This window comes from Aotus nancymaae, unplaced genomic scaffold (genome assembly GCF_030222135.1).
Source record: "Aotus nancymaae isolate 86718 unplaced genomic scaffold, 86718_ANA_hifiasm-v0.15.2.pri h1tg000089l, whole genome shotgun sequence".
Taxonomy (NCBI): Eukaryota; Metazoa; Chordata; class Mammalia; order Primates; family Aotidae; genus Aotus; species Aotus nancymaae.
In genome coordinates this window covers 25482571-25496283 of record NW_026988504.1, presented here as the reverse complement: position 1 = coordinate 25496283, position 13713 = coordinate 25482571, and the positions used below count along the sequence as shown (strand labels likewise).

Here is a 13713-nt window from a genome sequence, read left to right as displayed (position 1 = left end):
TATTTATTTAACAACGCACACACCCTAAGGTTGTGTCCACTATTAGCACCCCTTCACCAGATAAAATATTACAGGTTGAGGACATCTTATCTGAAAATTCAAAATCTGAAATGCTCCAAAGCCCAAAACTTTTTGAGTACCTACACGATGTTCAAAGAAAACGCCCAATAGGGCATTTAGGATTTCAGGTTTTTGCATTAGGCATGTTCAGCAAGTATAATGTGAATATTCCAACTCTGAAAAAGCTTGAAATTTGAAACACTTCTGGTGTCATGCATTTCAGATATGCAGTGCTCAACCTGGATCACCACAATGAGCCCTATTACTCCAGGCATGCGGCAGAAAGACAGGCTGAGAACTTGTGGTCTAGAAACAACCACTGTATGTGTATAAGAGCTTGAAGCAGTTTATGATGAAGACTACTAGGTGCTGCACCCTCTACTAACCTCAGTATTAGTTCACACTTACTGCCAACCACTACTGCCACTAACCCTGTGTTAACTTCTGCATGCAAACTTGAAACGTTCATAAAAGTGGGACATTTACTAAGACAGATAAGGCATTTCTAATCCTAACAGAGTATTCAGAACACATCTGGAAAATGCATTTCAAACCAGGCTAGAAGGATACAGATAAATTGGGGCTTATGAAAAGTAACATTGCTCTGAAAGTGACATTATGATCAGTGAGGAACAAATGGAAACCATTTGGAGATTTAACCTAAAAAGGAGAAAACTGGAGCAAAGCAATGGCAGTGCAGCTTGAAGGGGCTCTGTGTGAGACTGGACTTGCCCAAATGGTTACCATGGGCTGATATAGGCTAGGGAAGACAGGATGTTCCTAAGAAGAAACAAAATCTTCCTCACCGTGAGGAAGGTACTCTATGAAATAGGCTTCCTCTAAAGATAATCGGGGGAGGGGCTTCCTTGTGAGCTGTTGTTGCTGACTGAGGCACATGCAAGAACCAGTACAGGGAATTGGATGAAATTGCTTTGAGCTTCCCTCTCTGCACTCAGCTACATGTAAGTCTAATAAATGGAATATGATGCTGTTATATTGCTAACCCTTTTCTACTGCTGTATGTTGCTAACCAGTTTCTACTACTGCCTTGGTCCTGATTTCCAGGCTTACACAACCAGGATGATAACAATCTGGGCTCTGTGAGTGGACCCCTGCTTGGAGCACTGGCTGGTGTTCTGAGCCTGCACTGGCTGTGATGTACCCAGACACAGCATCATATTGCAGTCCTGAGCCTTTTTCCTCAGTCAGTGTGAACAGAAGCAGGTTCTGAGCTGTTACAGGGTTGAAACTCTGGTGAGCCCCTTTATGGAGTATGAGAATGACTCTAAGATTTCCTCAAGATCTTGTATTTTCAAGAAAGAATCACACCCTTGAGGAACCCTGATGACTGGTGCCTACTGATGACTCAGTAGAGATCACTTTTATTTACATTAATTGGCTATTTTTTTTCTTTTTAAGGTGAGCGTGTGTGTTTTGCTTCATATAAGTTGCATTATGTTTAGAAATCTCTCATGATTTCTTCTAGTACTTTAGCACTTTCATTTTTCCCCAGTTTTATTGAGGTATAGTTGGCAAATAAAATTTGGTATATATGAAGTGTGCAACATGATGCCTTGATATGTATGTATTGTGAGATGATTATCACAACCAAGTTAGTTAATACCTTATCATCTCACATAATTATTATTTTCTGTGTGTGTAGTGAGAACAATTAAGATCTACTTTTTCAGAAAATTTCAAGTTCTCAATACAGTGTTATTAACTATAGTCACTATGCTAGTTATTAGATCCCTAGAACTTAGTACCAAGGTCAGATTTGGGAATTTGACATGTACTATGGTTCTATGAGAAGTGACCACTGAGGGGAACCGGGTGAAGGGTACAGGGAACTTTGTCTTATTCCACTTCATGTTAATCTATAGTTATTTCAAAACAAAGAGTAAAAAAAAAAATACAACAGAGGCTAAATGGAAGTAAAAGAGAGCATGCTTTTATTTGTCGATCAGGCACCTTTATCTCATTGACATTTTATGACAACCTTCATGTGTTTTTGAGTTATTATGATCCTTTCTTTAGAGAAAAGTAATCCTAGGTTGACAGAGTTTAAATACCATGCCTAAGGTCATAGTTGGTATGCAGTACAGTGAGAATTCAGCCTCAACTCTGTATAACTCTCACGTCCACAGAATATGCTCAACACAGAGCTGCTTCTACTTAAATCATGGAATGTAGTTTATTGACGACTCGTGCTGGCAGTTACATTCCACAGCTTTCACATTATATGTGTTAGGTTCAAAAATGTCTCTTAAATTCTTCTCCTGTTTCTATTATGAGACTGAATTCTGGCTTGGATAAAATCTCACTGGAGAATGCCAATTGAATGTTTTAACTATGAGGGTGTTTGACAACATGTACCCCTGTTTTGTGCAGAAAAAGAGACAGAAATACACATATACCATTATATTAATAACAAATAAAAAGAGATGAGCATTTTGGTGCTTTTGAACATTATGAAGTTTTATTGAGGAACATTAAACAATTGTACATGAAAATTGATTCCATAGAAAAACAATAGGAAGAAACATCTAGAAGGGTACCATTTGAAGACTTAGGTATATTGAATTAGAATAAAGAATTCTAAATATATGATATGGAATTTGACTGTAAATTCAGATTCAATAGTAACAAAAGGCTTCTATAAAAGAGAATAAATACTAATAAAGAGACTGGGCTTTTCAAAATCAGTCCATGCCTCTGTTTTCATGACATCAGAAAGTCCACATGTTCTCTGAATAGATGCTGTCTGTCTGAACTGAAGGATAAGAGCAAGAAGGTGCACAAATCCAGAGAAGGTCACTCAGCAGCAAGAACTGCCACAGCAGATGGGGCGGAAGCAGGTTGTTCTACAGCAGGTGGTCTGGCAACAGGAGGGGTGGCAGCAGCTGGACACACAGCAGCTAGAAGGACAGCAGCTAGAAATGCAGCAAGCAGGGCGGCAGCAGGTGGTCCTGCAGCAAGTGGTCGGGCAGCAACTGGGTCTGCAGCAGCTGGAAATACAGCAGGAAGGCCTGCAGCAGCTGGAGATGTAGCAGCTGGGGCGGCAGCAGGTGGTCTGGCAGCAGCGGGGGTGGCAGCAGCTCTCCTGGCAGAGACCTCGACAACAGCTCTGGTCAGAGCCACAACAGGAGCTGACCATGGTGTCAGAGGGTGGAGGTTCTGGGTGGGTTTCCAGGAGAATGGGGTTCTGGAGTTTAGAAATCTCCTTGAGCCACAGCCTCTTACATACTGCCCCAGTTTCCTGTTGTCACTATCTTTTTCTTGTGTTTGTTTATTTAATTGCTAAATAATTATCAGACTACACAATAATACTTGTCCATTTAATGGTTTAAAATCACTGGGAAGAAAATATTCTTGTCCAGATGTAATAAGATCTATACCATCTACTTTTCTTTGATTCTCACCTTGATGGCATCTTCTAGACCAAATTATCTTCCTCTTCCTCCACACAGGTCAATCAGGTGATACTTTGCATTTGGAATTACATTTCTTACTCTCTTTTCCTGTACCCCCTACCAGAATGAGATTTAGTCAGTTACACTACAAATTATGCATTTCTTCCAATGACCAAGGGAGAGGAAATCCCCTCTGCTTGGTGTGGCATCCGGCCTGGGACAAGAAGAAAAGGTCCTATTTTGTGAGTCATTTTGAGCAATGAGGAAAGAAACAGCTCTTCCTCTATGTGACCTTGACAGCCTCTACACCGGAAGGGGTTTCCCTGGATGTTTCAAACTTTGGGTCCTGTCCTGTATCCTTAAATCCTGGTAGGCTACTTATCTGGTTAGCTGGTGTTATTAAAAGGTCACAGTTTCTTAAGTTCCTACTTGGCTGTCTTACAGGTTTCTGTCATGTCTCTCGAGCTGGTCTCTTGGACTCTAGAAGACATAACCCATTTTTATTCCTCCTTTCATTTTAAATTTTGAATATTCTTCATTACAGCAAAAATATTGAACGATCAGAACTTGCATCGCATCAGAACTGAGTTCCTGTGCTGGGAACTTACAAAACTCATTTTTTTCCGATCAATCTGAAATGTCAGAAGACTTGAGCAAATTCCAGCTTACTGAATAAAGATTTTGCCTTATCCCCTAATTAGTAGTGGACAAACTCAGGCATGCCTCGGAGTCATCTGGAGGGCTTGTCAAAACACAGTTTACGAGGCTACTTGAGGGTTCAGTGGCCACACACAGACACCTCCTGCTTTATTCTGTTCATTCAAGATTTACAGAAGCACCTGGCTCCAGGTCCTGCTTTGTTTATAAAAAAGAGATGTTAAATTGATAATCTGAGAGATTCAAGTTGCCAGCTATTGGATAACAAATTTGATCTCCTTCAGGGGAGTTCATGGTTTACTGGAAGGAACACACACACACACACACACACACACACAAACACACACAAACTGTATTATACTGTAATAGAGTAACATCAAAGGAGCTCATCATAGTTTAATTGAAGACTCATACTTAGAGCAAATGATCAAACATGACAATTTTGTGGATTTATTCATAAATGAATATTTTAATTTAGTTTGTATCTATTTTTATGATATTATAAAATTTATATACACTGAAATGAACAAATCCTAAATGTACTATTTGATGAGTTTTGATAAATGGGTACATCCATGTAACCCCACAGCTATCAAGATAGAGAATGATATCGTTTGGCTGTGTCCCCACCCAAATCTCATCTTGAATTGCAGCTCCCATACTCCCCATGTGTCATGGTGTTGTGGTGTCATGGGAGGGACCCCGCAGGAGGTAATTGAATCATGGAGACTGGTTTTTCCCATGCTGTTCCCATGATAGTGAGGAGGTCATGAGATCTGCTGGTTTTATAAAGACCAGTTCCCTTGCACCTGCTCTTTTGCCTTCTGTCATGTAAGAGGTGCCTTTGTTCCTCCTTCGCCCTCTGCCATGATTATGAGGCCTCCCCAGCCATGTGAAACTGTGAGTCTTTTTTAGAGACTTGTTATGAAGTGATATTTGTAATTAGAGCAATATTTAAAACAATATAAATACCCATATGCCATTCAGGAAATATCTCCTTGTTCTAAACTATCTTCAATCACTGCTTCATCTAATCATGACTTAAATAGGATAAGTATTTCAGTTCACTTGAATTTTTAAAAAACGTTTTAAATGAAAAACACATATATACTAGAAATGAATAAAATACATATATTAATTAATAGTTATTAAGCAAGCATGTATGTACCCAAAGCCTTCGTGAAGAAGTAGAATCTTGTCATCAATAAGACGTGCTCCTGTATGTCTTTTCTTGGCTGTATCTCCCTCCCTCCCTCCATTCTAGAGGTAATCGCTATTCTGATTGTAAATCTTTTTACTGTATTTTTTATAGTTTTTCAACCTAGACATGCATCCCTAAAAATATAGGATATTTTCCCACATTTTAAAATTTAATATAAATGGATTTGTACTATGTGTATTTTGTGTTTTGATTATCTTGCTCAATATTGTGCAAGAGCTGGGACAGGAGCCTCTAAGCTAGCCCCATTATTTCCACCTCCTGGTGTTCATGGTCTTAAGTAATTTCAAACTTTTGAGTAACTTACTTCTTGCCAACAGCATATGGTACATTAAATGATTAAGTTATTGTACAAAAGATTGTCACTTTCTTCTTGTTGGCCAACTCTGCTTTGCTCTCATGCTGTCTCTCATTGCATTTGATGAAGCCAGCTGCTATGAGAGACAGAGATCCATGTGGGAACAACTTGAAGACAGCCTCCATCCAACAGCCTACAAGGAACTGAGGCTCCCTCCAATGGTCCTTGGGAGCTGAATCCTGTCAACAACCACATATGTGAGCCTGGATGCAGATCCTTCCTAGTTGAGGCTTTAGATGAGACTCTAGTGACACTGGACCCCTTGATTACAGCCTTGGAAAACACTATGAAGTAGAAAACATAGGTAAGGCATGCCTGAATTCTTGATCCAAAGAAACTGTGAGATAATGCGTGTTGTTTTAAGCTGCTAAGTTGTGAAGTGATAATATAAGGCAACAGGAGATAACTAGTATAGATTTATCTGGTAACACAAGCCCGTGGAAGAAGAAGAGATCAAAAGGTACAGAGAAGTGAAAGTACTGAAATAGCTCTGGTCTTAAGGCCAAGCAGCTAACTGTGTTTCCAGGGTGAGCCTTGGAGATACTCTATTTACTAAGGCAGTAAGGAATGAGCAGGTAAGAGAGTCACCAGCATCAATGAGAAATTTAGTATTGCCTGTTTCATAAAGTCAGCATTTGTGATAGTAAGTTTTGTTACAGAACTAAGCTTCCCAGGAGTAATGGGGATGATAAGATTCCAGAATAGTAAAGCCTTGAGGTAGCATTTAACTTTAAGAATTAGTGTAGGTATAATTATATAATATGCGGCAAGCGAGAAATGGCAAACTAGGCAGAGTGATCTGTGACTCACAGGGATCTATGGTCGTGGACGATAGAACATGGTGGTCCTCAGAATAGGACATAGGTGGCGAAATGGGTGTAGGAATAACTGCAGACTCTGTGGATCAATATCTATATCTATACCCATATCTATATCCATAGCTAGCTACACCTATATCTATATAATCTGTATCTACAGTTGACCCTTGAACAACACGGGTTTGAACTGCGTAGGTCCACTTATACATAGATTTTCTTCTGCCTCTGGCACTTCTGAGACAGCAACACCACCCCCTCCTCCTCTTCCTCCTACCCTCAGCCTGATCAACATGAAAATGACCAAGATAAAGACCTTTGTGATGATCCACTTCCACTTAATAAATAATAAATATATTTTCTCCTCCTTGTGATATTTGTAATAATGTTTTCTCTAACTTACATTAATGTAAGAATACAGAATACAATACATATAACATATAAAACATGTGTTGATTGATTCTCTATGTTTTCAGTAAAGCTCTAGTCAACAGTAGGCTATTAGTAACTGAGTTTTGGGAAAGTCATTCTTCAATTTTTGGCTGCACAGGGTATTGGCACCTCCAATGCTTGTCTCATTTGAAGGCCAACTCTATATCTGTATCTCTATCTCTGTATATGCATATTTTAAAAGCTTAAGATTAAACAAGCAAAAAGATAAGTTGCTCCAATGGAAATTCATAATCCTTTATCCAGTTTCCAGATATGTGTTAATTATTGGACCTAGAATGTATCAACTAAAGGAGAGACCAGTCCTCTCCAAAATGGGGTCATAGCAAATAGTAGTCTCACTAGTCCTTTCCCATAAATACCCACAGCCATCTTCTCAGGGGAAAGTGGAATGCCCATGCATTTGGATGCGGTTGGATACCAGATCTGAATTGACATTGACAGCTGGAAACCCAAAATGTAAACACAAACCCCATTAGGATCTCATAATGATGGTCAGAAAATACATGGAGTCTTTGTCCAGGTTAGTCTCATGGTAGTTTCACAGGGTGCACATACCAACCATGTGGTCATTTATCCAGTTCTCCAATGTAGAGTACGTCAATAACATCCCTTGACCTATGGAGTAAGAATTATTACAATAGGAAAGGCCCAGTGGAAGCTCATGACATTAGCTGGGACTTCTCACACATTCTCCACGAAAGCAAGAAGATAAAAGCCAGAAATTAAAGACAAATTCAAGACTTAAAAACGCAGGAGAGATAAATACCATCTTCATATGATTCACTAGTTCAGACCAAACAAAAGCCACATAGATCATCGCAGATGACAGGGGACAAAAGCAAACTCTGTCAAATAAAAATCTAATTATAGCCAATATGATTGATGCATGTAGAATCATTCTGGAGCAAATGAACACAGTCTCCAATATGGGGTATATGGCAACCAAACTGACATATGTATCCTTTTCAATAACCGCCAGGAAGAAGCATCAGAAATGAAACCATTTTACCTGGAAGAGAAAGTGGAATTAACACTCTGTGCTGAACAAGGGATATGTTAATTCTCCTGATCTTTGTCACAATATAGTCTCAAAAGAGCTAGGCATTGTGAACCTCCTACAATACAGCATATTGATCCACAATATTGATAATGTCATGTGAATTAGACTTCATGAACATAAAATGGGAATACTGTAGATACCTTGCTAAAATCTGTGTGCTCCAAAAGAGGAGAGACAAGGATTCCAGAGGCTGCCACACTGGTAATTTTTTTTTTTTTTTTTTTTTTTTTTGAGACGGAGTTTCGCTCTTGTTACCCAGGCTGGAGTACAATGGCGCGATCTCAGCTCACTGCAACCTCCGCCTCCTGGGTTCAGGCAATTCTCCTGCCTCAGCCTCCCGAGTAGCTGGGACTACAGGCACGTGCCACCATGCCGAGCTAATTTTTTGTATTTTTAGTAGAGACCGGGTTTCACCATGTTAACCAGGATGGTCTCAATCTCTTGACCTCGTGATCCACCTGCCTTGGCCTCCCAAAGTGCTGGGATTACAGGCGTGAGCCACCGGGCCCGGCCCACACTGGTAATATTTTTAAGCATCCTGTCTAGAGCATACCAAGACACCACCACTGAATATCTGACCTGCCAGCAAGGGAGCAGCCCTGAGGCCTTGATAAGGTACCATCCCATGAGGGGATTAGCCAGTTACTTGCTGCTGATGGAATTACATACAGTCAGGGGATGGGCTTGCACGTTCTGCTTGTAAAACCTGGAGAAAACACATAGGAGAAGATTTGGGGGATCTAGGGCTAGACAAATATTTCTTACTATTAACATTGAAATATCAATCCATAGAAGGAAAAAATTGATAAATTGGACTTTGTGAAAATTTAAAACCTTTTTTCTGTGAAGATGGAAAGATGACTATAGAGTTGCAGAAAATATTTGTCAACCACATATCTGACAAAGGACTGGTTTCTAGAATATATGAAGAACTCTCAAACTCAACAGTTAAAAAGCAAACAGTCCAATTTGAGCATGGATAAAAGATATGAGGGGTCATTTCACTGAAGAATTTATACAAATGGTAAAGCAGCACATGAAAAGATATTCAACATCATTAGCTCTTAGGGAAATACAAAGTAAAACAATGGTGAGCTATCACTACACACCTACCATGGCTGCTAAAATAAAAAAGAGACAACACCAAATGCCGACAAGGATGTGGAGAAACTGCATCACTCATATGTTGCTGGTGGGAATGTAAAATGGTACAGTCATTCTGAAAAACTGGCAGTTTCTTGAAAAACTAAATATGCAACTCTCTGAAGACCTAGCAGTTGCACTCCTTGACATTTATATCAGAGAAATGAAGACATGTCTACACCATAACCTGTACATGAATATTTATAGCAACTTTATTCACAATAGTCAAAGACTAGGAACAACCAGATGTCTTTCAGTGGGTGAATGGTTATACAAGCTGTGGTATATCCGTACTATGGAATATTGCTCAGTGATAAAAAAGGAATGCACTATTGTTATACTCAATAGCCAGGATGAATCAACAGAAAACTATGTTGGGTGAAATAGGCAAGTCCAAAAAGTTTCATGCAATATGTTTCCCCATTTACATATAATTCTCGAAAAGAGAAAATTATAGAAATGGAGAACAAATCAGTGATTTCAAGGGGTTAACAAGAAGGTAGAAGTGGGAGGAAAGTAGGTGTGGTTATAAAAGCACAACATAAGAGATTCTTGTGGTGATGGAAATATTCCGTATTTTGACTGATGCAATTGGCATAAGAAGTAATAACGTTAAAGTAAAAAAAAACAAAAAAAAATGCAAAGCCGGGCGCGGTGGCTCAAGCCTGTAATCCCAGCACTTTGGGAGGCCGAGACGGGTGGATAACGAGGTCAAGAGATCGAGACCATCCTGGTCAACATGGTGAAACCCTGTCTCTACTAAAAATACAAAAATTAGCTGGGCACGGTGGCGCACGCCTGTAGTCCCAGCCACTCGGGAGGCTGAGGCAGGAGAATTGCCTGAACCCAGGAGGCGGAGGTTGCGGTAAGCCGAGATCGCGCCATTGCACTCCAGCCTGGGTAAGAAGAGCGAAACTCCGTCTCAAAAAACAAAAAAAAACAAATGCAGTTTTTATATACTACAACACTGCTAATGATAAAAGAACAAAATCACAGTCATACGGAGTTTGCTTTAACAGATTTCTCAGTCCTGTCATTTTAAACAGATGTGTGTACACTTGCATGTGTATTAACAAGCAAGAAATGTGCAATGAGCATCTTAATGAGACAGCAATTACTGCCTCAGTGTAAATGACTTCTAATCAAATATTAGATTTAAGAATGTGACTTTCTTTATGATACCAATGCTGTATTGCTCTACTGATATGACAATGTACTTTCATTTTTGCCATTTTCTTTTTTGTCCTTGCCTAAGTTTTGCTTCTAATGAAGGTCCTTAACTCTTGGGCATGTTGATATTATTTGGTTATGAAATGGAAATTATCTCAAAGACATGAGAAACTGTGGTAAGTTTGTACTTCCGAAAGGGAAAGTAGTTGCTAACGAACAGAGGAAACAACCAGATGGCTGCCTTGGAGTGAGGCTGCATTTGGGTATGACGTTCTCTTGTCATGGGGAGATGAGAGGTCGCTCTAAACACGGTGACAGGAGCTGTAGAGACAAAATGGATAACATTTCTTGACAATTTGTTTTGCCTATCCCAGACGAGTGTGGACAGTAATTGTTAGTTAAGTATAAATGCGTTACTATGGCAATTATACCCATCAAAATGAGAAATCTACCAATATTTCTCGCTTTAACTTCCTGCTGTCTACCCATCAGCTGAGTGGCTCCCCCATCATTCGCAGTGACGTTCCACTGCATCTGTGCTTCGCCTTGACAGGCTTGGCGTTACTGCTTGCTGCACTCCTGCCCATGTTTTAGGATCCTTCATGATTATTATCGTTAATGAGAATGATGTTAATTCCCCATTTTAGAACATCTATAATTTTTTTTGGTCCTTGGGGCAATTTTTATTCTATTGACTCCTGTATTTTGCTCAAGTATATTTTTCTCATGTGGAAGTGACACCAGGCAGGATGAGTAAAGCCATGTGGCTATAGGAGACATTTGGTTTGCTTGCCTAAATATGACCAAATTTGCCTGAGATACAAGAAATCTGTACTGTGTAAGAATATCCTACGAGTGCATTCTTTGCTCACAGCTTACAATTGCAGCCCGAGTCCTTCCCTTTTACAACTCTGTCATTGCCTTCCATTCAAACCCTTCCCCAACGCCTCCCTGAATCTTCCTCAAAGAGGATATTTCTTTGTCCATGTGTGGCTCCACCTTTGACTAAGAGCTTCCCCATATTTGCTTATGACTTTTAGTATAGCATCATTAACATAGGGATGATGGGATGAGGCCAGAGAGGTTTTACCTCTGGCACATTTGGTCGACAGCAACTGTATCTTGGCTCATCTCACTCTTGTCCTCATAAGAATATAAACACTTTCCTATATTCTCCTCTTCTTTTCTTGGGTTTGCGACCTGCACATTTTCCTTGTACTGACTTAACTCATTCTGTTATTAAAAGCATATATATTTTCCTTATGTTTTACTCTTCTCCAAGACAGAAAGTTCTCCTCCAATCAATACTACCCAACATAATCTACCTACTTTGCTCTTTCCTCTTATTTCCAAGATTAGACGGTGAGCTCCTTGTAGGAAGCTCCTGTGCCTCACAAATCTTGATGTGATCTCCAGAGCCCAACAGTGCAATGGACATGACAGGTGATCAATCATTTTATTGATTGAATAAGAAACTTTTGTTAGTTAAATGCAGTGAGTTATCCTACTTTGAAAAATTTATAAAGTCCTTTCTATAATATAGGCCTTAGATTATATTTACAAAATCATTTTCCTTCCTAGCCATAGAAACTGAAACTTGTCTTTGTCTTGAGAGAAATAATGCTAAAAAATAAAATGACAACCAGTTCTCAAAAATAATTGAGAAAAGAGAAAATAATTTCTGATATTAATATAACATTTATTGAAGAACAGTTAACATGTAATTTTGAAGGTCAAAGCAAGCGTAACAGTCAGAGACTCAGAAGCTTGGTCTCACTGCATCATGCATTTGAGGTCTGAATGCTGGGAAGAGATCCACAGGAAAAATGAGTGGTATTAAATGTAGATAGATGCCTTTTCATCACTTGCTTAGTGGAACAACAAGATAATAAAGATGATGGCCATTTAGCACTCGGACAAGTTGGTATGAATGACACTTTCATATTGATGTGATGGTAGCTGGTTCATGGTTGATAGTCCAATGTGAGGTTCAACAAGAGGATCCACAGGAGCTGGGCTGGCAGCAAGTTGTACGGCAACAGGTGGTCTGACAGCAGACTGGGCGGCAGCAGCTGGACACACCACAGCTGGGGCGGCAGATGGTCTGGCAGCAGACTGGGCGGCAGCAGCTGGACACACCACAGCTGGGGCGGCAGATGGTCTGGCAGCAGACTGGGCGGCAGCAGCTGGACACACCACAGCTGGGGCGGCAGATGGTCTGGCAGCAGACTGGGCGGCAGCAGCTGGACACACCACAGCTGGGGCGGCAGGTGGTCTGGCAGCAGACTGGGCGGCAGCAGCTGGACACACCACAGCTGGGGCGGCAGGTGGTCTGGCAGCAGACTGGGCGGCAGCAGCTGGGGCGACAGCAAGTGGTCTGGCAGCAGGTAGTCTGACAGCAGGATGGGCGGCAGCAGGTGGTCTGGCAGCAGCTGGGGGAGCAGCAGGTCTCTTGACAGAGGCCTTGATCACAGCCCTGGTCAGAGCAGACAGAGCCACAAGAGTTAACCATGGTGTCAGAAGGTGGAGGTTCTAGGTAGGTTTCCAAGATGGTAAGTTTTTCAAATATGAGAGTCCCCTTATCCCATGTCCACTTTTATACTCAGCGGAGGGGCTGATGTCACAACTTAAAAACTATTTCCTTGTTATTGTTTGTCTTAATAGATATGCAATTAACAAGTTAGTTAACTGTGGGGAAAATCTGTATAAAAAGTGGAATGCACTTTAATTCTTTCTCTGTGTTAGGGTTTAGCCAATCCAGTCTTTCCTCCTCCTTTGTCTTCTTATATGTGTCATCTAATTTCAAAGACTTGTCATCTTAGTCATCCAGTCGATTGTCAGGTGACAGGCTGTCACCTGGAACTCAGCATTCTGTGTGTCACCCTGAAAACTTTGTGTCTCACACCAGTCCTCAAATGATGATTCTTGTTTTCTAAAGATTATTCTGAGAAAAATAAACTGTGAAACTACTAGAAGAAAACAGTATAAATTGTCTTAAAATATTAGAAGTGGAGTGGATTTTAAGACAGAAAAACGTAATGACAATGAAGAAAGGGATTGAAAAAAAATTACAACAGAAAAAAATTTAAATGCCTGATTGAAAAAGAAGAAGGCTAAAGAGCAAACTGGAAACAAATAATATCTTAGCCAATCTAAAAACAAATGAGCTAATTTTCTTAATGCATGAATACCTCTTACAACCCAATGAGAAAAAAAAATCATTTCACCAAAAAAAAGAAATTTAAATGCATTTTGAGCTTTTGAAAGATGCTTAGTTTCACTCATAATTTAAGGTATTTTAATTGAACAATTTATTCATTCATCAAACCATCTATTGAATACCTACAGTGTGACAGGTTCTACTG

The 13713-nt window shown here is 40.0% G+C and overlaps 1 protein-coding gene across 4 annotated transcripts; it reads right to left on the bottom strand.

Moving 5' to 3' along the window:
- Positions 1–2878: 2878 nt before the first annotated feature.
- On the bottom strand, positions 2879–12860 carry LOC105710576 (keratin-associated protein 4-1). Of its 4 annotated transcripts, XM_064369256.1 has the most exons (3): positions 12579–12860; positions 12362–12509; positions 2879–3174 (listed from the first exon to the last, which is right to left on the bottom strand). In XM_064369256.1, the coding sequence occupies exons 1-3, from the start codon at positions 12858–12860 to the stop codon at positions 2879–2881; spliced, it is 726 nt and encodes a 241-aa protein (XP_064225326.1). The 4 variants fall into 4 exon arrangements, with proteins under 4 accessions (XP_064225326.1, XP_064225327.1, XP_064225328.1 ...); XM_064369257.1 differs by having other exon boundaries at positions 2879–3098; positions 12391–12860; XM_064369258.1 differs by lacking the exon at positions 2879–3174 and having other exon boundaries at positions 12339–12492; positions 12598–12860.
- Between the last annotated feature and the right edge of the window lie 853 nt (positions 12861–13713).